This window comes from Zootoca vivipara, chromosome 8, assembly GCF_965207765.1.
Source record: "Zootoca vivipara chromosome 8, rZooViv2.hap1.1, whole genome shotgun sequence".
NCBI lineage: Eukaryota > Metazoa > Chordata > Lepidosauria > Squamata > Lacertidae > Zootoca > Zootoca vivipara.
The window spans coordinates 24,820,771-24,842,044 of NC_142591.1; the positions used below are offsets into that span (position 1 = coordinate 24,820,771).

Here is a 21,274-nt window from a genome sequence, read left to right on the forward strand (position 1 = left end):
AACATCAGTGAGGCCAAGAGAGAGGTCTTGTTGTCTGGGCTGCCCAGGACCTCCATACACACTGGCCAGGCTTGCACACCATGGAAGGTCACTTTGGTGCTACTAATGCAACGGTTTGACTTCACCCCCAGAAGTGCACTCCATTGTCTCTCAAGACAGACAGGTGAGACATCCATAGCTCAAATTGACACATGTAGTTCCTCTCTTCTCACCTCTTCTCATCTCCTAAACACCCGCAAGTTTATAATACAAGTTATTCTATTTTTTTAAAAAAAAACCAAAGCAAAACAATAGCAGAAAAGGGCTATTGCTATGTGCACATTCGTAACTGTGACATTTACTGGCTGGAGGAGCACGAGGCTACATAAGGGATGAGACTACAGCCACATAACTTTTCTCAATTCAGACACAACCTGTCATTGGTCTGGAAAAGAAAGCCCTGTGTTCACTCTCTAATAACAGGGATACTCAACCAAAGGTGCAGACCATCAGCTTCAAATTCCCTCTTAAAAGCCTTGCATCACACAGCAACTATCCCATTTTGTAAATGGAAAGAGCAGAGAGGCCCTTCCTTAGAAGTAAGTCCTATTGAACTCAGTCAGTAGGTTTTATTTCTGAGTGGATTATGTATGAGACTGGACTGCAAAACTGGTTGGACTTTTCCTTGTAACCTGATGAAGCATGAAGGCGCTATAAAGGCTTTTGGGGACTGCATGGGCGATAGCATGAGTGTTCTTGCCGCATGGAATTGAGGTTTAGCGAGTGACTCATTCTTGGACCCTTCATTATTAGCACACAGTAGCAGGAAACACAGCACAGAGATCTTAAAAGAGGAACACCGCCCCTCTGGTTAGCCAGTTGCTCACTCTTTTATACCATCTCAAGGCACGAGTCCTTATTGGATTAACATTTGTTTAAGCAGTTTGTGTAGTGGCTTGGAGCTGCTGCATTTACTAGAGGGAGGAAGTAGGCAAACTGACTGTTTTCAAGAAAGAGACGCAACCACACAGTCCCTCTTCAACAGCGTGAAGATGTTTAAAGTTGTTTCCTTTGTCTTTTTGTTGGTTTATACCACCCCCAGCGTTGAATGGCCTATGCACCTCCTCTGCAAGACTGATCGGCTGGAGGTAAACTACAGAAGCTGTGGTGAGATCTTTTCGCTCCATTTAACTTTTCCTGATCAGCAGAAAACAGGCAGCTGCAGAGCAGTAGGTGGCTTGCTAGAGTTGGACATGGCAGACCTGTGGCAGATACCACATTCAGCCAGAGGTGTGTGTGTGTGTGTGTGTGTGTGTGTGTGTGTGTGTGTGTCCCTTTCATGTGCAAGAATCTCCATCTTTTTCCTCTTTTTTTGGAGGGACCTGATCGACATACAAAAATGATCCAGATACAAAATTACATTGTGTGGATTGTTTCCTCCCATTTATCTAAACAGAGAGACCATTCTGTGCAAGGAGCTTCTTGCGTACATCAGAGTTCCTCTGCTTAGAACTCATCACTAGATTGGAGCAATTGTTTTCCAACCTACTGGTGGGGGGGGATGAACCATAACTAAGTTGTAGAGCATATGCCTTGCGCACAAAAGGTTCCAGGTTCAATTCCTGACTTATCCTGGCACTGATTTGAAAGACTTCTGTCTGAAATGCTGGAGAGCTGCTCCTGGTCTGTGTAGACGATGTGGAGCTAGGTGGATCAATAGTCTCATTCAGTGTATCATTCATTCTGTGTTCTTAATCTGCTTCCACTGGGCCATGGGAGCTTTGCATCAGGTAAAACTGTGCCATGATGAAACTTTCAATCGTCAAGATTAAAAACAGTTGTAATAAAATAAAGAGATAAAATATTTGAGGGGACCAGGCCCCCCGAAATTGATGGACATTGGCATTCAAATGGTATGTGTGCCGCATCTTGTGATCAATTATATGGGAAGGGACTTATCTGCCACCCCCCACAATATTTTATTCAAGTTGGCACCCCTGCAGAGATACAAGAAAAGTCCCTAATATATGTCTTTCACCAATTCAGCATGAATTTGGGCTTTCAAACCAATTTCTAATAAAATCAACAAGGAGGTAAGGATAGGCCCACTGCAAAGATGACCCATGAGCAGTCAAAAAAATAGGTATAGCTCGGAATAATGCAATTTTGTAACTTAAAAAAAAAAGATTTAATCATGCTTGTTTATATACCAACTTATTTTCTCTCTGTAGCTGCTTGCCACAGTGGTGCAAAATTCTGGATTTCTCTCCCCCCCCCATTCATACACCCTTCCATTCCACCTGACATGAGGCTTAACGTGCTACTCAGAAGGAGCCATGTTATCGAAAGCTGGCGCCGTGCTCAGCCATGCGGCAGCTGCTCCTCGCAGCGGCATTTCCCATGGACTGTGGGCTTGTTTGTTCTTCAGGTCTGCTGGAAAGAATGAGGGAAACAAGCTGCTCCGAAATGAATGGAAACGCAGCCGCTTGGGAGTGCTTCCTTTTCAACTCGGCACCTCGGCTGGCCTTGTGCTGCGCTGATGCGCCCTGCAGTGGGGACAAAGGGAATTAGCTTCATAGGCATCTCATTCACAAGAGGCACGTGACGTGAAAAGTGATTAATGGCAAAGGAAGAACCCGAGCGTTTGTTTTTCCAATTCATCCAAACACAAAGCCTGCCCTCCCTGCTGCCGATGGGGCCTCTCCCCTCCCCTGAAGCTCAGGCTTTACACATCCATTAAAATAAAACCAGTGAGGGGCACGAGGAGCAAATAAATATTTGGAATGAAATCTTTTAGCAGCCGGTTCTTAGGAGACAAAGTTAGCTTTCAGGTATTATAAGCGGATTCCCCTCCTGTAATAGGAAAATAGAACTGGCGCTATGAAACTGGCTTGTTTTCTCCCTTGTTTTCAGATGAGGAAAAACACACAGGTATCCTCTTACTGGTAGTCCAGTACCTGCCAGCCTTAGCTTTCCTAGACTTGCTACCTGTGACCCTTTTCTCTAGTCTAGACACATGGGGTAGGGGGCATTTACATTTTTAAAAACCCATGAGGTAATTTATATGCATAGCTTCATATTTAGAAACGATTACTAGAATTCAAATAGAAATACAAATTTGCATCTCGCCACTGCGGAGAAGGTTGGGAACAGGAGACCTGGGTGCCGGCTCAGTCTGTTGTTCAAGTGCTGCTCGCCATTGATGGGAAACCTTGTGGTTCTTTTGCCTTTAAACTGGACTTTAAAATAGAAGAGTCCTGCAAACAGGGGACTGTCAACAGATGAGCCACTTTTTACAACCCAGTTGTAAAAGCCAGTTGTGAGTATCCCTGAGATCTAAGGATGAAGGGCAGTATACAAATACAATAAAACAAAACAAAACTCTCTCACACACATGATAAGCAGACAGGTTTATTAAAAAGTATTTTCCTATATATATATACCCCAAACTTTATACCATCTGGTTCGTGCCACAAACATTGACTAGTGAACACAATCCTATACCTTGGTAGAACATGAGGTTTTCATCAGCCTAAACATGGTTAACCCAATGCTGCATGTGTTTTTGAAATGTGTTAGCCAACCCTACTTCCTTGAATGTTTGATTTTTCCTTACAAATGGATGAGTAAATGAATTAACTCTGGTTGGTTAGCAAATGGGGGCCTCTAGACCAAATGTATGCCCCCAAGAGCATAGATTTTTGCCCATCCACTAGGTTAACTGTGGGGAAAGCGAAATTTGTGGCAGGCTACTTTAAAAGCTGGTGGCGTTGTAGTGTAAACCACTGAGCCTAGGGCTTGCTGATCAGAAGGTCAGTGGTTCGAATCCCCGTGGTGGGGTGAGCTCCCGTTGTTCGGTCCCAGCTCCTGCCAACCTAGCAGTTCAAAAGCATGTCAAAGTGCAAGTAGATAAACAGGTACCGCTCCGGCAGGAAGGTAAATGGCGTTTCTGTGTTCTGCTCTGGTTTCACCAGAAGCGGCTTACTCATGGTGGCCACATGACCCGGGAAAACTGTCCACGGACAAACGTCGGCTCCATCGGCCAGTAAAGTGAGATGAGCGCCGCAACCCCAGAGTCGTTCACGACTGGACTTAACTGTCAGGGGTCCTTTACCTTTTACTTTAAAAGACAGAAAGTGATAGAGTGATCCATCGCCACACTCATCCATGTCCATCCATTTCAAAATGGCCATTCATGAAAACTGCTTGCTGACCAGTCCTCCGACCTCTTTACTTATGGAGATCATGAGGAGAAATAAGCCCTGACAATCATCTTTCCTGAACAAAAGTGGATTTGAAGGGTCCCGTTTTGAGCAGAGAAGCAGCTAAAAAATTTTGTCTCCCTGCCATCCCCAGCTCCTTTTCTCATTGTGAGGTTTTACGTGCCAGCATTTGGAATCCTGTAGGAGAAGATGCAGCCAGGGAAGGGTTATTTGGATCAGAAAAATAGTCCATTAAGGATTCCTTCCCCTATCTGCCACTTCTCTGATCAAATTGGGACCCTCATTGAGGGGAGAAACCAGCCATATTGGAGCAGGGTTATGCACATTAGTCCCTGCCCCCCAGCAACAGATTGAAGGACAGTGAGCTTTGGCTGAATAAGGGCTTGGACCTGGATTAAACATCCAGCCCACTGGATGTACTTTGGCTGTGGCTCTCATGAGTTTTTTCTTCAGCTCATTTCTCAAAAGAGCTTAAATCTAAAAGCATGTGATTCGGAAGATTAGGCCTGTCTGAATTTCTGTGCTTCCCTTGTATCAAATTAGCGGGCAGAGATACAGAGAAAAATAAGAAGTTCATACCTGAGGAGAAAAAGGATCTCTCTCTCTCTCTCTCTCTCTCTCTCTCTCTCTCCCCTCTACACACACACACACACACACACACACACACACACACACACACACACACACTTTTCTCTCTCCACAGCCAAAGTACTGTTCCTACCCTCTCTCTCAGTCACTCTGACAGATTAAAACCCGGGCTCATCAACCATCGTGACAAGAGATCAAGAAAAAAAACAAACCCAGAAGCCAGTACATTTCAGATTTGTCTTTCCCAGAGGTTGTGGGCTTAGATTAAACTCTGTCATTTAACATGAAGCATAACCCGGTGCTATTTCCAGAAATCAACACTGTGGCAGCAGGAAGAAAAATATCCCTAAGCTTCAAGGTACCAAAATGGCTCCCCAGTGCATGCTTAAGGAGAGTCAGCAATAAAGACAGATTAGGCGCCAGATGATTTTACTGATCATGTGAGGCACAAATCAGGGCATGTCAATAGAGGGCGACTTATAAAGCACTCAGGTACCTGACGCACAGGATGACCTGAGCAGGCCCCAACCAGGCTCTGCTCTTCGGGCAGGCAGACGCTGCAGTATAGGCAGCCCTTTCCTTGAGGGCCAAATACCGATGCCTTCACACTCAACCAAGCAATTCAAGTTATATTGCTTGAAGTAGGCTCACGAGAACCGTTTCAAGTCTCAGCAAAGGGAGAGGAGGGGAGACAAAATTCACCACTTGGATTTAAACACTTCTGGATGTTTCCTAGATTAAACCACAAAAAAGTATTGTTGTGAGTTCGTGGGGGGGGGGGTGGGCTGTTTGCCTGAGTTCCCTTAAAGGGTTGCCATACATCCAATTTCCCAGACATATCCAGGATTTAGCCCTTGTATACAGTTTCTGGGAATTACGGACGTATGGCAACCCAGATGTTTGGGCAAAACTCTTTTTTTTTTAAAGCTCCCTTTTGGAAATATGGCAACCCTACCTTCATGTTCCTGAATCCAGCAAGGATTCCATTGCTGGAATAGCCAGGCCAGCTTCTTGGTGAGATAATGGCACAAAAAGCACAAAATCCAGAGGGGTGTGTGTGTGTGTGTGTGTGTGTGTGTGTGCTAGAAGCAGGAGGCTGCAGGCTGAAGTCAGTGAGGGAGAGCCATGCTTGATTTCTGATGGAATTCAAGGCAATGAGAGAAGCAAGACCTTCTTGGGGTGTTAATGCTGTGAGCACTGTGAGCACTCCATCATATGCTCAGGCAGTGTTTCTTTTCTGGGGGGGAGGGGAGGTGCCAGTACTTCACTGGCACCTCCTACGCCCTCACTGCTCTACCCATCATGAGCATCACCAGCAAGGAAACCAGGGTGCACATGGCAGGCAGCAGAGCGCACTGCATGGTGGAGAAGCACATGCCATGCCATGCCATGCCACCCATTCAATCTAATCTCAGTCTAATCAGCCATAGTTTTTTGCCTGTGTATTCTTTCCTCCCCTAGCATCCTTCTTTTCCTCACACATTTCAATAAGAACACTTCTCAGGGCAGGGTTGGGTGGGACATATCCTGGTTTGCAAAGGGAAATTAAATCATCATTTCCCTGTCAGAGTGCCTTAAGAAACTGTGGTTTAACAAACCACAATAGAAGTACCAAAGTCAAGTGTGTGCAGGGCCACATGCTTCATTCTTGGTCTAAAAAGCCCAGGTGTCTGAGATTTGAGTTCGTCATCACCAAATGTGTCATAGTCTTCATACCACAGGCAAACTATTGTTTGCAGTAATCAAAGTTTGCCCTACTCAATTGTTATAGAGAAGATGAAGCACATTTCCGAGCGCAGTTCAAAGTGTTGGTGCTGACCTTTAAAGCCCTAAACGGCCTCGGTCCAGTATATCTGAAGGAGCGTCTCCACCCCTATTGTTCTACCCGGACACTGAGGTCCAGCACCAAGGGCCTTCTGGCGGTTCCCTCGCTGCGAGAAGCCAAGTTACAGGGAACCAGGCAGAAGGCCTTCTCGGTAGTGACCCCGCCCTGTGGAACACCCTCCCACCAGATTTTTAGGAGACATCTGAAGGCAGCCCTGTTTAGGGAAGCTTTTAACATTTAATAGATTATTGTATTTTAATATTCTGTTGGAAGCCACCCATGGGCGGGGTATAAATAATATATTATTGTTATTATTATTAGCCAGAAAATTAGGGAGAGGAGACAACGGAAGCACATCAGGGGAAATGCAGGCATGAAACCATGACTTGGCTGTGACACCTGAACCAAATGCCAGTATGCCGAATTAGAGTGAGGAAACAGGTGTTCCTGAGAGACAAGGGTTGTCTATTATGGCCAACAGTGACTCTCTAGGGTCTCAGATAGAGGTCTTTCCTTTCACCTGCTATCTGAGATATTTAAGAGGAAAACAGCAGCAGCAGCAATAGCCTGGAGATGCCAGGGATTGAAATCTGTAAGGAAAGCGTGTACTCTGCCCAATGGCCTTGCATCCCAAGCCCTTGGGTGTGTTGGGGCACACATGCCTCATAACCGATTGACTGCCTGAAATGTTACAACTTCCTCCTTTCTCAGGCAAATTGTTTGGGGGGGGTGTTTCATCCCCCAGCAGGAAGTGGGGTGGCAGAAAGCCCAAAGTGTGTTCACAGTGCTGCAGACCTCTTAATAATGACCTTCTGCAACTATGCAAGTGTAAAGCTGAAATGTGGGGGGGGGGGAGAGAGCTTGCATCAGCTGTCAGAAGTTTTGGGAAACACTGCGTTCAGCAAAAACATTAAACTATGATTTTTTTAAAAAAAAATGTCCTGCAATCATTTTTTCATCAGTGCTGTTGGGAGTATTAAATGAGAGGGTGTATTTTTAAGGGCTTTGAAAGCACTATGTAGGTGTTAATAATTATTCGTTCATGTGTTTGTTTCCAGCTTCCTTCCTGCTCTATTTTAGTGTGAATCTGGGGGATGGGGGGAATGAGCTAAAATAATTCACTGCCCTGCCATTGTTTCACTGCTCCCAGAAGTGTAGTACGGAAAGGCCAAAGGATTCCAACCACCACCACCACCACCAAGAACTACATGAACTCAGCCAGATCGATGCCTTAGTAGAAACCCAAAGCAATAATGTGTTAGAAAATTATCCACTAACCGTTCAGGGTTATTGAACCAAATCATGCATGGGCAGTAAGAGGATATTGGTGGAGGAAGTGATGGAACAAGTCTAAACCCCTGTTCAGGTATTCAAAGAACAAAAGGGGAGAAAGAGTGGAGGGGGCAGGAGGTTGTGGATGCTAGCCCCTCCCCCAATGTCCCTGTAGGCTACGCCCCCCAACCTTCACTCATTAATGCTAAATGCCTGAACGGGAATTATTTATGGAAGGAATTCAACTTTGTGCTCTTCTGACCATTAGTATTGCAGCTTGACAGGCAAAGCGATTCCCCCCTCTCCTTCCTCTTAGGAGTTCTCCTGACCCCTCCAGAGCTAATTTCAGGGGGACAGGATGCACAAGGAAAGGATCCCTGCACACCCAGAGTTCCTGAGCACAGGGAAGGTTCTAAGCAGGCTCAGCCAAACAAAGAACCGCCATCAGATCTTCAACCTTGATATCCAGGGGATCTGGGTTGGTTCAGGTGGAGAAAGGGGGCATTGGGGGAGAGCTGGTACATGCTTTTATTCCCTCCTGTTTCTTTGAACACCCGAATTGGGCTCTAGCATGCTTCTATTAGTGATTCCAAAATGCTGGGAGGGTCTCCTCTCCCCAGTGGGTCATAGGAGCATCAGATACTTCATTGTTTGGGACAGAGCAACCTGTTGCTTAGATCAGTGTTTCCCAACCAGTGTGCCTCCAGATGTTTTGGGACTACAACTCCCATCATTCCTGACCACTGGTCTTGCTAGCTAGGGATGATAGGAGTTGTAGTCCCAAAACATCTGGAGGCACACTGGTTGGGAAACACTGACTTAGATTATTCGCTGAAGGGATGAAAGAGATGAGAATACAGAGTTGGACAGGCAGCTAACCAAGTATTTACCCAAGTTGTTCCCTGGCTTATGGCCTTTTTGATAGGGTGTCATTGCGCGCACACACACATCTCAGCAAGCTTCGTTTCCAGAACAGGAGTCCATTTCCTTTTACCAAGTCAGGCTGTGGGTCTATCCAGCTCAGTGTGGTCCAGTGTTCTCCAGGGTTGCAGATTGGGGGTCTTTCCCAAACCTATCTGGAGATGCCAGGAGCTGTCCTTGGGACCTTCTGCATGCAGAGTTTGTGTGGCACAGCATATCCCATCCTCAGAGGATGTAGGGTCCAGTTTGCCATTTTTTTCCTTTCTCTTGGGGCATTTCTGCTTCTCGTTGGCTCATGAGGCACAAGGTGCATATGCAGTTATTCTATGATCAAAAGGATGAAGTATGACGAGTAAACTTTGGATTCTGCGAGTGGGAACAGATTGGAGGAAGTGGGTGGAGGGAAGGCTGTGAATTCAACAGTGCCACTTTTTTTCTAGAATGTGGCAGCGAAGTGAAAAGTTGAAGTAAGAGTGTCATTTTCTCCTAGGAAAGAAGGGTAAACATTATGACTCTGTGAGAACGGAGGATGTGCACATTTGCAGCCTGCAGTTGGACAGGTGGGTGGATGGGGCTCCCTCAGTGAAATAAGGAGAAGACTGGTGCTTAGTCAGGACTGCAAAATTGGGCTGGGCTTCTTTGATTATAGTAACTCACTCTATGCGGGGCTGCCCTTGAAGCTGACCCAGAAACTCCAGCGGGTGCAGAATGCCGCAGCGAGGCTCCTTACGGGGTCCCGGCCGCGGGATCACATTCATCCAGTGCTTTACCAGCTGCACTGGCTCCCGGTGGAGTACAGGATCAGGTTTAAGGTGCTGTTTTTGACCTTTAAAGCCCTATGCGGCTTGGGACCCTCATACCTACGGGACCACCTCTCCTGCTATGCCCCGCGGAGGACCTTAAGGTCCACAAACAACAATACTCTGGAGATTGTTTAGGTGGCTAGATTGGCCTCAACTAGGGCCAGGGCCTTTTCAGTATTGGCCCCAACTTGGTGGAACGCTCTTTCACAGGAGACCAGGATCCTGCAGGATTTGTCATTTTCCACAGGGCCTGCAAGACAGAGCTGTTCCACCTGGCCTTTGGGTCGGAATCAGTCTGACCCTTGTGTTTTCCTCCCTCATGGTTTGGATTAATGGACTACTTAAAATGAGGCTGCATTTTAAATTTTAATATTGTATTTTAATCTGTATTTTAATTAATTGTTTTCTTTTCTTTTACGTCTTATTGTAATTTTATTGGTGTTAGCTGCCCAGAGCCTGGATTTGACTGGGGAGGGCGGGGTTATAAATAAAAACTTATTTATTTATTTATATTTCCAGTCTGTGCATTTCAACGTAAGAAGAGTTTGCTGGGCCATCTAGTCAAGCATTATATTTTCACAGTGGCCAAACAGATGACTGCAGGAAGCCCACAAGCACAACAACACTCTCCCCTTCCTGTGGTTTCCAGCAATGAGTATTCAGAAGCATTGCTGCCTCCCACAGTCCACTGCTTAATCTGAGCCAGAGCTCACCTGGAGTTAAGCCCAGAATCCGCTTTCAAAAGCATAGCTCAGCATCAAAACCTGGGAAATAATATAGACAAGAATGCATATATACAGCACCTTTCCTTTATCAGCTGAATAATCACCAACAGCCTCCCCACCACACAACCTGGGGAGCGCAGAAACACCAGACAGACGTGCAAGTTAGACGGCACAGCACCCAGGCTATTTTGAGCATCAATATCCATTAATCAAGATGGGTCGGGTTAATTGGCTGTCCCAGGCACAACTCACTAGCTTGTGTCTCCCAAGCTACACAGTTTTCTTAAATGGCCTGCAGCACCCTGTAGAGCAAGCATGGCCAAATTTGCCCCTCCAGATGTTTTGAGACTACAACTCCCATCATCGCTAGCTAACAGGACCAGTGGTCAGGGATTATGGGAATTGTAGTCCCTAAATAGCTGGAGGGCCAAGTTTGGCCATGCCTGCTGTAGAGGATAGGAAAAAATGCTGCATTGACTGAAATTAGCCCAATTTGCCATTCTGTGGATTGCACACACACACACACACACACACACACACACACACACACAAACACACAAACAAATATACACAGAGAGAGAGGTTTCATGGCATCTGAAACAAAGTACAACATGCCAGCTGCTGTACATCTCTCCCCACTGCAGGTGCGAAACTAATCCACACTTGAAGGCACAATGCACAGATAGAAGAATTACTGTTCTCAGATCTGTGACTTGTGCAGCATACAAGCAACATTTTGAAGAAGGAAGGAAGTGTCTCTCTTCCCCCCCCCCCACCACCACCCCTGACCTTCTGCACAAAAATAAAAAAGAAGCGAAACCTTCTCTTGCAGAAGTCAAATTATCATTATCCAGAAGAGGCTGAGGAGGAAATGGGAAAGGGGTAATGAAAACGCCGAAAAGAGAAGTCAAAATCAACCTGGTTTTGTAGGTCCTTCCCTAAAATACAATGACAAAATGACTGTCAGAAGTTTTTTAAATTAAAAAACCCATCAAACAATGTTCTAATGCTAACAATGTCAAAAAAGAAAGAAAAAGATTGCTGCCAAGTTTCCAACATACATTAAAGGGAGGTGCCTGGGTGCTTGTCTCTTTATGTATCTCCTTGGCTGAAATAAATGTGCGACATGGCTTCAACTGTGTTGGCATTTTCCGCAACCCGCACAAAAGGCAGCCAGTGAAGAAGACTGAGGGAACAGAGAAACACGAACGCCAGGAGATCACATCTGCAATATTTGAAAACCAGTAGGGAAATCTCGAAGCCTAGCTAGCTTTGACATGTAACCACTGAAAACAGAAATAGCAGGAATGGTGAGGGGCAAAAGTAGGGCTCCATTTCAATAATTGCCCCATAATTCAGGGCTGGCCTGCAGTCTTTTTTCTATAGCATTGGCTTTTAAACTGTGGCGTGGGAACCACCAGTGGTCCTTGGTGCCCATAAGGCGGTTCTCAGCACATAATGAAAGCAGAGGGAAACACTATGAGGTTATTGGGGGTTGCTCTGTTTCAAGTGCCATCTCAGCAGTAGGGGAGGGGGGGTCTGATGCCCCCCAAAAAGAGTTCAAGTTTGGATAAAATCTAGAAGGAGAGAAGAGGTGGCAAGACAATGGTTTCAGAATTCTGAGTGACCCTGGACAGCTCTGGACAGCTCCGTACAGAGCTCAAGTGGGAGACTCTATAAAAAGTTGTTTCAGATGTTGTTTCAGCCTCAGACTGAACCTCCAAAAGGAGCTGCAAATCTGAGTAACTGGGTCTGTCTTCTTGCTTTAGTAGTCGTCAACTTCAACTGAGATGGGGAGACTGTGGTCCCACTTGAGTTTCTGACCTGGAGTCCTCAAAGTCTCCAGGCATGACCTCCTTGGACCTAAGGAGTACAGGCATTGTGGGATCCTCTTGCACAAGTTTTTCTGGATTAATATGGATATCAGGGACAGGGGGCAATTGCTAAGCTACGCTACGCTACGCTACGCTACGCTACGCTATGCTATGCTATGCTATGCTAGAGTTTATTTATATACCACTTTTGCACCCAAATCAGAACAAGGCAGCTTCCTATGCTGCTATGTAACTGCAGCAGGTTTTGAGGTTCCTTGAGTTCATAGAATAAGGAAGAGTGGTGGCACTCATAGAGAAATGGAACACCACATCATCAGACCAAAATAGTGGTTCTCATTGCAACATTTCAGAGTGGCGCTTTCATAGGACATTTGATCTTAGGGCCCCTCCAGACTGGTGTTTTATTGCAGGTTTTATTCTTAATGCAATTAGTGCATTAGTGGGAGATATCTTTTACAGTACAGTACTTTATTTTGTCCTGTGATGCTTTCCCAGTGCTACCATATTATTGCCGTCCAGAGGGGCTATAGCCCAACAAAAGCCAGACAAAAATAACCAGAACATTTGTGGTCTAAGAAGTGACAAGATTTCAGCGGGAAGTTACAGCATTGGTACTGACTGGAAATACAGCAGTGTGGCCAGCCCAGAACCTGTGTAACTGCAAGAAAGGGGGGTTGTGTGTGTCCACCCTAATAGCATCAAATCATCATGAATGAGTATTCAGTGGAGCCACCAGATTAGCAGAACAATATTTTTTGGATATCTCTACCAAACCTGCCATTTAGGGGTCCACTTGCTCCTAATTCAAGTCTCCTTTGTAATGTATAGAAAATTGGTTCACCTGTGGCTTTCATTTTCTTTTCTTCACAGATCCACTACAAGATTTGGCTTTTAGCATTGACACCTGCTCCAGTGAAGTGCCCGAAACTCTTAACATCAGAATAGCAACCATTTTAAGTAAGTATAACATGTTTGACTGTCTCCCAGGATCCTCAGTCCTCAGAACCCAACCACAGCCAGATGATACCTCCAAGGATGGGGATTACTGAGTCCCTGAAGCTCCCAAGAGGCAATTGTCCCTGGACAATGAGGCCTCCATCCCTGCTCTCCGAAAAGGGCATTCTACTCTCCTTCCTTCTCAGACTCAGATGACTCCTCCCCTGAACTATCACCAGCTTAAAAACGCCCTCTTCCTATGCTACACCAAACACAAGGGTTGCAGGGTATCTTTCAAATATGGCATAGCACATACCTATGTAATGGGACACATAACCTTTATTTTCCAGAACAGACCCCTGCCAGGGAAGTGGGGGGCTCACCCTGACCTCTCTCTGACAGTCTGTATAATGCACCCATCGACTTCAGGCCAGTGCTGAAGCAACGCTCCAATTTCCTTACTTCCAAACTTGCTTTTATCTATGCAATAACAAATCACACGCGATGAATTGCCATTGCAAGAGTCCAATCCAGATCAGGACCCAGGGAGCAGGACAAGACTGAGTGTGTGTCTAGATACATTCAGCCAATCTGAGCCCTGATAATTGGCCTTTCCCCCAACATGTACTTGTCTAATGTGGCAGTTGTGGACATATGTGTTTAGTTGGACTTACTCCCAAAAAAGTTGTCTAATTTTGGAAACCATCACTATTTATTACACTCAGAAATGCATAACATCTTGGTGTCACCAAGGTCCTCTTCAATATGCGTAAATTTGAAGGATATCCTTCTTGGAATCAGCATCCCAGTAATGGAATTCCTTCCCTTTTCAGATTCATTGGACATGGGCTTTGTTGGGTTTTCAGGACCAAGCTGAACTTGTTGTTCATACTGTTGATTTCAGCTTGTTCATTGTGTTTGTTTTAAATGTGTGTTTTGTGTTTGTTTATTTTAATGTAGGGGACCCGTGTGGTGCTGTGGGTTAAACCACTGAGCCTAGGGCTTGCTGATCAGAAGGTCGGCGGTTCGAATCCCTGTGACGGGGTGAGCTCCCGTTACTCAGTCCCAGCTCCTGCCAACCTAGCAGTTCGAAAGCACGTCAAAATGCAAGTAGATAAATAGGTACCGCTACAGCGGCTTTGTCATGCTGGCCACATGACCTGGAAGCTGTACGCCAGCTCCCTTGGCCAATAATGTGAGATGAGCGCACAACCCCAGAGTCGGTCACGACTGGACCTAATGGTCAGGGGTCCCTTTACCTTTACCTTACTATTTTAATGTAACCCTCTCTGGGGTTGTCTTGGCAATGATGAGCAAGTAGGAAATATTTTAAATAAATAAATAGTGGTGATTAAACCCATTATGTAAACAAAGAACAAGATTTCCCTCCCTCCCTCTTCTTTAAAAAACAAAAACCTAACATAGTGACAATGTTCTGATTTCCATACAATTGCTCATTAGATTTATATTCTGTCTCTCTCTACAGGGTACAGCATCAGGAAACTGTCTGTGGAAGTAACTCTTGGCCTAAATGGGGGGAACTTTCCATTTTTCTCCAAGGAACTTTGCGGAGAAGATCACCCAGAGTTTCGTTACTGCGGAAAGAAGAAAGGAGGTGATTTATTTTTCAGGAATAACATGCTAAATGTTCAGTGGCAAGCAGTTGTAGTGAGCAGGGAGAAGATGCAGTGTCAGTTGAACACACCAGGTTGGAAATATCTGACCAGCCTGTTTAATTTCACACAAACAATTTTCCATGTCGAAATCTTATCCTACAAAAAGCATTGTGCTAGAATTGTCTTGTAGGAGGTTCTACTTACAAGGCAGAGCACAATGTGAAGGTATACAAAGCTTACAGGTAGACAGGTGTTGCTCTGGTCTGGTAAATGCATGGACGGAAGACTACCAGCAAAGCTCATGGGTGTCTTGTTGAATTCCAGGATGAGCAAAGATAGGACACAAACATCTTAAATAAATGCAAGCCCAAGGGATAAGTGAAGCACAGCACCTTTAGCAAGGAAAGGGCAGTAATTTAGTGGTAGAACACCTGATTTGAATGCAGAAGGTTCCAGGTTCAATCCTTGGCAGCTTCAGGTAGGGCTAAGACTGTCTCCTACCTGAGACTCTGGAGAGCCACTTCTGGTCAATGAAGACAGTTCTCAACTAGACGGATAAATCTTACTACTACCATTCATTCCTTATTACTGCAAAATGTCTACAAGTAGAAATATGACTGGGTTAAATTATGCAAGGAGCATGGAGCAATTGCAAAACACACAGCTGCCATTCAGTACATATGCAATAGCGCTGTTTTCGTTACACTGGTATGCATGGTATTGGTCACATTCAACAACACTGAAAAAATATCAATAGTCTTTGCGATAATGAACAACATTCCCACTGCCAAACATGCATTTCCACAGCTATATACCATAGGGGTAAAACAAATCGTATTCTTGGCATACATGACTGGTAAGCAGGGTGATCAATTCGTTAAAGATTTGTCAATCGATCAATCAATCAATCAATCAATCAACTGCCTTGCTCGGAACAATTCACTAATGAATTTTCCATAAATATAATGACCTATTGCAAAGTCATACTAAAACAGCCTTTTTAAAGCTTCCTTCCCACATTACTTAAAATAACTCCTCATTTTATCCTAGCTTCTAATAAAGACAATAAGGGGAAGGCATATTTTAATTTTCTCAATCATCAGATTTGGCATTTGGAGGAATGCCTGGCCTGCAGCGTGAGAAGTCCTTCAGGAGTTTTAAGCGTTGTTATGGGCCCTATCAATTAATCAGGAGGAAAATGGTCATCTGCCATTAACACGTTAGTTTATTAAGCCTGAAATGCTATATACCAGGGGTGGCCAACTCCCAAGAGACTGCGATCTACTCACAGAGTTAAAACTGGCAGTGATCTACCCCCTTTTTAGGGGTTCAGGTCAAAGTTGTTGAGTTTTTTCAGGGAGGAGGTAAAATGTTGAGCTTTTTTCAGGGGAGCCACAGTTCAGCTTCTTTGGGGGGAGCCAGTGATCTACCAGTGATCTACCGCAGAGGTCCAGTGATCTACCGGTAGATCACGATCTACCTGTTGGACATACCTTCTATATACACTTACCTGGAATTTGGAGAGTCCAACAAGTTCTGCTGCACTGGGTGCCAGCACTAGAGGGCACTGCAGGGCTTCCCAGCTACAACATAGTGACTTGAGCAGAACGGAAGGTGAGAGGTGGGGCGGGGTGCCAAATTTTGGCTTCGTATAGGGTGCTGTCGAAATGTTAAAGACCAACACCTGCCAGTGAATTTGGGGGACTCAAAATGTCAAGCTTCAGTGACCAGGAAAAGGCTGAGCCACAGAAGCAGGTTTTTAGAGTTTAACTATGAGGGTAGGTTGAACATGCTACTGCTTGGTGGAGCATCAGATATTGCTCATTGCTGTGCAGCCCTGTAGCACACGCACAGACAGTGTGCAATAAATGAGAAACAAACGTGCTTTGGTAGCACAATAAGGTAATCATGTGCAAAGGCCCCCGTCGCTCTTTCTCTGCTGCGGTCACATCTCAATCTGAAACATAATAAACACTGCGCTGTGAGTTTCATGACCACGCAACAGTTCATCTACTAAGATGGCCTCGGAGGAATTGCTAGCACTTTTTAAAAAATATGTCACAGAATAATAGACAAATACTACATGAGCAACCAATCATGCAAATTATAGAAGTCGGACTGATGGAAACATTACATTCTGAGTCTCTCTTTCTCTCTCTCAATTGTATATTGAATTAAAGAAAAATGAGGAGGAGGAGAATAAAGGCACCCACAGATCTCCTGGCCGTCTGCCTTATTCTGATGAAGTGCTTAATAAGAACCTGTAGAAAATACATTAGAGAGTACTGGAGTCCGTCCGTCCCAACACAAACTGCTGTGCACATATTAAATCAGAAGGCCACATTTTTTCTGTGGGTTTGCAAATCCTCAGTAAGACAGGAAGTATTGTTACACACACACACACACACACACACACACACACACACACACACCAAAGTGAAGCATATTGTGGCAAAAAGTCACAGCTAATTCTATTAGATATTACTATATATCTTCATCTATAGACGCTGCTCCCAAATGCTAATAAAACTTTTTCCTCAGTGCTTTGAATTGAAGCTACTTTCCCTTTAGTGACATGTGATTACCGGTACAAATATGTCCACCCACATGCTCAAGGAGGATAATAGTACAGGTTATCTATCTATCAATCATCTATCTCTACACTCTAGATCAGGCATCCCCAGACTTCGGCCCTCCAGATGTTTTGGACTACAATCCCCATCATCCCTGACCACTGGTCCTCTTAGCTAGGGATCATGGGAGTTGTAGGCCAAAACATCTGGAGGGCCGCAGTTTGGGGATGCCTGCTCTAGATTCTAGTGTGTAGGACAGAGGTAGGAAACCTTTATGTCTCACAAGGCAATACTCTTACCAGGATGGGTAAGAGTTACCAGCACTAACCACCTGTCAGTCACATGACATCATTATGACATCGCAAGATTGCCAGGTGGATTGTCCTGCCCACTTGTCAAAATCCCCTGCAGGCTTCCCAAGCCCCAACTGCCATGGAGAAAGAAGCCTGCATTTTAAGGTGCAGGTTACAGGTAGGTAGCCGTGTTGGTCTGGGTCGAAGTAAAATAAAAAAATTCCTTCAGTAGCACCTTAAAGACCGCTACTGAAGGAATTTTTTTATTTTACTTCGACCCAGACCAACACGGCTACCTACCTGTAACCAGAACTATGGAAGGCACCACATTGAGCCGCATGAAATGGAAGTCCATCAACCTCACCAAGAAACTTGCACAGGTACAAACTGACATCCTCTTTCTGTCTAAATGCAAAAACCTGGACAACCTACCTAAGGGTCTTAGAATTAAGAACCCTCTTCAATCAACTTATCCCACAGAATATACTAGAAAACTATGCCACACTTTATCTAAGAAACTGCTGAAACATCTTATCGGCGTTCTGTATTCCAAACAGAAGTTAATAAAGGAGGAACTCTCTGCACTGGACAACTCCATCAGGAATCACCCAGCCTGGCAGAAGTTCCACAAGGAAAAACAAACCATTTACCACTCTCAACTGGAGTTACTGAAGAACCAGAAAAATAAAAAAACTCTGCAACCTTTCCAACCTACAGGCCACCAATCAAAAAACTTAGTTGGTCTTTAAGGTGCTACTGAAGGAATTTTTTTATTTTAAGGTGCAGTTACGCTTGCTTTCCACAGTGGCAGCAGCAAATGGGGAGAAAGATGTTCACACTTCAGCACTGGAAGAGGGAAGGATCAGCACAGGGCAGCTTCACAGAGCCACACTGGGAGGGATAAGTGGCTGCCATCCTCGAGCAAGGCTTACACCTACTGCTAATAATAATAATAATTTATTATTTATATCCCGCCCATCTGGCTGGGTTTTCCCAGCCACTCTGGGCGGCTTCCAACAAAATATTAAAGTATAATAGTCTGTCAAACATTAAAAGCTTCCCTAAACAGGGCTGCCTTCAGATGTCTTCTAAAAGTCTGGTAGTTGTTTTTCTCTCTGGTGGGAGGGCGTTCCACAGGGCGAGTGCCACTACCGAGAAGGCCCTCTGCCTGGTTCCCTGTAACTTGGCTTCTCGCGAGGGAACTGCCAGAAGGCCCTCTGTGCTGGACCTCAGTGTCCGGGCAGAACGATGGGGGTGGAGACGCTCCTTCAGGTATACTGGGCCAAGGCAGTTTAAGGCTTTAAAGGTCAGCACCAACACTTTGAATTGTGCTCGGAAAAGTACTGGGAGCCAATGTAGGTCTTTCAAGACCAGTGTTATGTGTTCTCAGTGGCCGGTCCCAGTCACCAGTCTAGCTGCTGCATTCTGGATTAGTTGTAGTTTCCGGGTCACCTTCAAAGGTAGCCCCACATTGCAGTAGTCCAAGGGAGAGATAACTAGAGCATGCACCACTCTGGCGAGACAGTCCACAGGCAGATAGGGTCTCAGCCTGCATACCAGATGGAGCTGATAGACAGCTGCCCTGGACACAGAATTGACCTGCACCTCCATGGACAGCTGCGAGTCCAAAATCATTCCCAGGCTGCACACCTGGTCCTTCAGGGGCACAGTTACCCCATTCAGGACCAGGGAGTCCTCCGCACCTGTCCCCCCAAAACAGTACTTCTGTCTTGTCAGGATTCAACCCATTATGGGTTGTAGACAGTGCTTTTTGATTTTATAAAAATGTTTAGAGGTACTCTCATTTTGACTCAAGAAAATCACCATTTTATAGTTCAAATCGGGGGAAATAAATATACAGTAAATGGACAAAAGTACAAAGATTCACATAATGTTTAAGGGTATGCGTACCCCCCCCCAAAGAAAAAAAGCACTGGTTGTAGGCAGCAAAGGAGCAATCAGGAGTCCACATTCAGCTCCCAATCGTTCCTCTGCAGCCTTGCCATTACCTGAAGTCATGCATGATGTCAGAAGTAGGGTGAGTTGGCATGGCTTCCTCAAAACAGCCTTGTGGGCTAAATTGGGAGGCTGGCAGACTAAGTCTGCCCCATGGGGCAGAGGTTCCCCACCCTGGTCTAGAGCAAGGAACTGTATTCCACAAGATGGAGGCAACAAGCAAGAAAGCCCCTTTTCATGTATCTTCCAGACATGCTTTGGAAATGAATAGCCATCTCTCTCTCTCTCTTGGCCCTGTTTTGGTTCCTGTCTTGTTGGCACTGGCCACATCTATTTGATATTCAGGAGGAGTCCTACTGCCCACACTCAGTTAAAACAGCTAAATACCCATATGTCCCGGTCACTGTGATAAACTGCTAGATGTCCAAAAAGTTTGTATGTTCTTAATGCACCAGGGAAGAAGCGAGCTGGAGAAAGCACATTAGACATCTACTGGAACAGCAACTCTGGATCTCAGTTCGTTTCTGAGCAGGGATTTCATTTCTAGTTTTCTTCCAGTATATTGGAGTTATCCATTATAACCATGGATATTATGTGCTCAGACAGTACACTACCTAGCTGTAAAATCATTTCTGGCTCTCTCACTTGCTACTGATTTATTTCCTTTGCAGAACTAATCTACTATGAAGGGCCTGTCTCGGTGGGATTCCATGAGCTCCCTCAGGTAGGCTTTTTCTAGTTTGCCCTCTGAAATACAAGTATTATTCAAGTAGCAAAACCACCAGGGGCAGTGATGACATTATAAGTGAACATGCCCCCCAAAGGGGTGAGCCAATCATTGCAGGGTTATTCTGATCTAATGACTTCCTCTTCTTTCTTTCTAGGGAGACTTTGATGTGAAGGTGGAGCTTTTAAATCAAGACCATCGCACTATTATTTGTGGTAATTTCACTGTTAAGAGTCACTGAAAGGGTGTTGCTATATTTTTGATGCAGTCATTAAGGGACATGACTAAAGGCACCATGAATTAGAGAGGGGATTTGTTTTGCTTTTGGAAACCCTACTGTCTGCAGTCTGGCAGATGTGGCGTGGCAAAATAATGTAACACAAAGGTTTAGTTGCAATTGCTGTTTACATTCTGTTGACCTAAAGAAAGTGCAAGATCCCTGTGCGCCAATTTGTCCCGCCAAGGTTCAACGCAATATATTCAGCTTTCCTTCCTATAACACTCTGCTTCCTTTCATTACATGTATTGTTTAAACTCAAGAGTATGAATCGAAGGATAAGTACATTGAGGTTCTCTCAGTTACTCATTCTTCCAGTCTGAAATTCAGTTCCCCACATTTCTGCAGCTTTTTGCAAAATCCTATTTTTTTAAAAAAAAATCATGAAATTTCTTCAGCATTTTGCGCAACTTTTTCCTAATAAACATATTTTATACGCAGTTTTGATTTGTATACGCTTATGTGCAACCAATTTCTCATCATATAATGTATTTTAGTATGTTATTTTCTTGAATATATTCATTTTTATGCAATTTCCCCTCAATATATGCATTTTTGGAAACATTGTTTACAGTAGTTGGAAAACTGTATCACAAAATCTGCTGTCTCAGGGAAACTGGTGGAAAGTATTATTAAAGATAAAGTAAAGCATATGGAAGAGCAAGTCTTGCTGAAGAGCCAGCATGGCTTTTGCGAGAGCAAGTCCTTCATGAACCATTAGAGTT

At 44.8% G+C, this 21,274-nt stretch overlaps 1 protein-coding gene and 1 long non-coding RNA gene across 3 annotated transcripts; one reads left to right on the forward strand and one right to left on the reverse strand.

The window, feature by feature from the left end:
* The first annotated feature begins 808 nt into the window (after positions 1–808).
* On the forward strand, positions 809–20,989 carry LY86 (lymphocyte antigen 86). 2 transcript variants are annotated; one of them, XM_035126227.3, is made up of 5 exons: positions 809–1,146; positions 13,042–13,128; positions 14,594–14,722; positions 20,217–20,269; positions 20,430–20,989. In XM_035126227.3, the coding sequence occupies exons 1-5, from the start codon at positions 1,032–1,034 to the stop codon at positions 20,511–20,513; spliced, it is 468 nt and encodes a 155-aa protein (XP_034982118.3). In that variant the 5' UTR covers positions 809–1,031; the 3' UTR covers positions 20,514–20,989. The 2 variants fall into 2 exon arrangements, with proteins under 2 accessions (XP_034982118.3, XP_088531271.1); XM_088675145.1 differs by having other exon boundaries at positions 858–1,269.
* Positions 2,139–9,193, reverse strand: LOC148684770 (uncharacterized). The gene is made up of 2 exons (XR_015951368.1): positions 8,778–9,193; positions 2,139–2,525 (listed from the first exon to the last, which is right to left on the reverse strand). It is a non-coding gene; the product is annotated as an uncharacterized LOC148684770 (long non-coding RNA).
* Positions 20,990–21,274: the final 285 nt, after the last annotated feature.

Excerpts from the sequence above, each read along its gene's own strand:
- LY86 (XM_088675145.1), top strand. The coding sequence starts at position 1,032 with ATGTTTAAAGTTGTTTCCTTTGTCTTTTTGTTGGTTTATACCACCCCC. Across the intron at positions 13,129-14,593 it reads CAGAATAGCAACCATTTTAA|GGTACAGCATCAGGAAACTG; the intron begins GTAAGTATAACA and ends CTCTCTCTACAG. Across the intron at positions 20,270-20,429 it reads GATTCCATGAGCTCCCTCAG|GGAGACTTTGATGTGAAGGT; the intron begins GTAGGCTTTTTC and ends CTTTCTTTCTAG.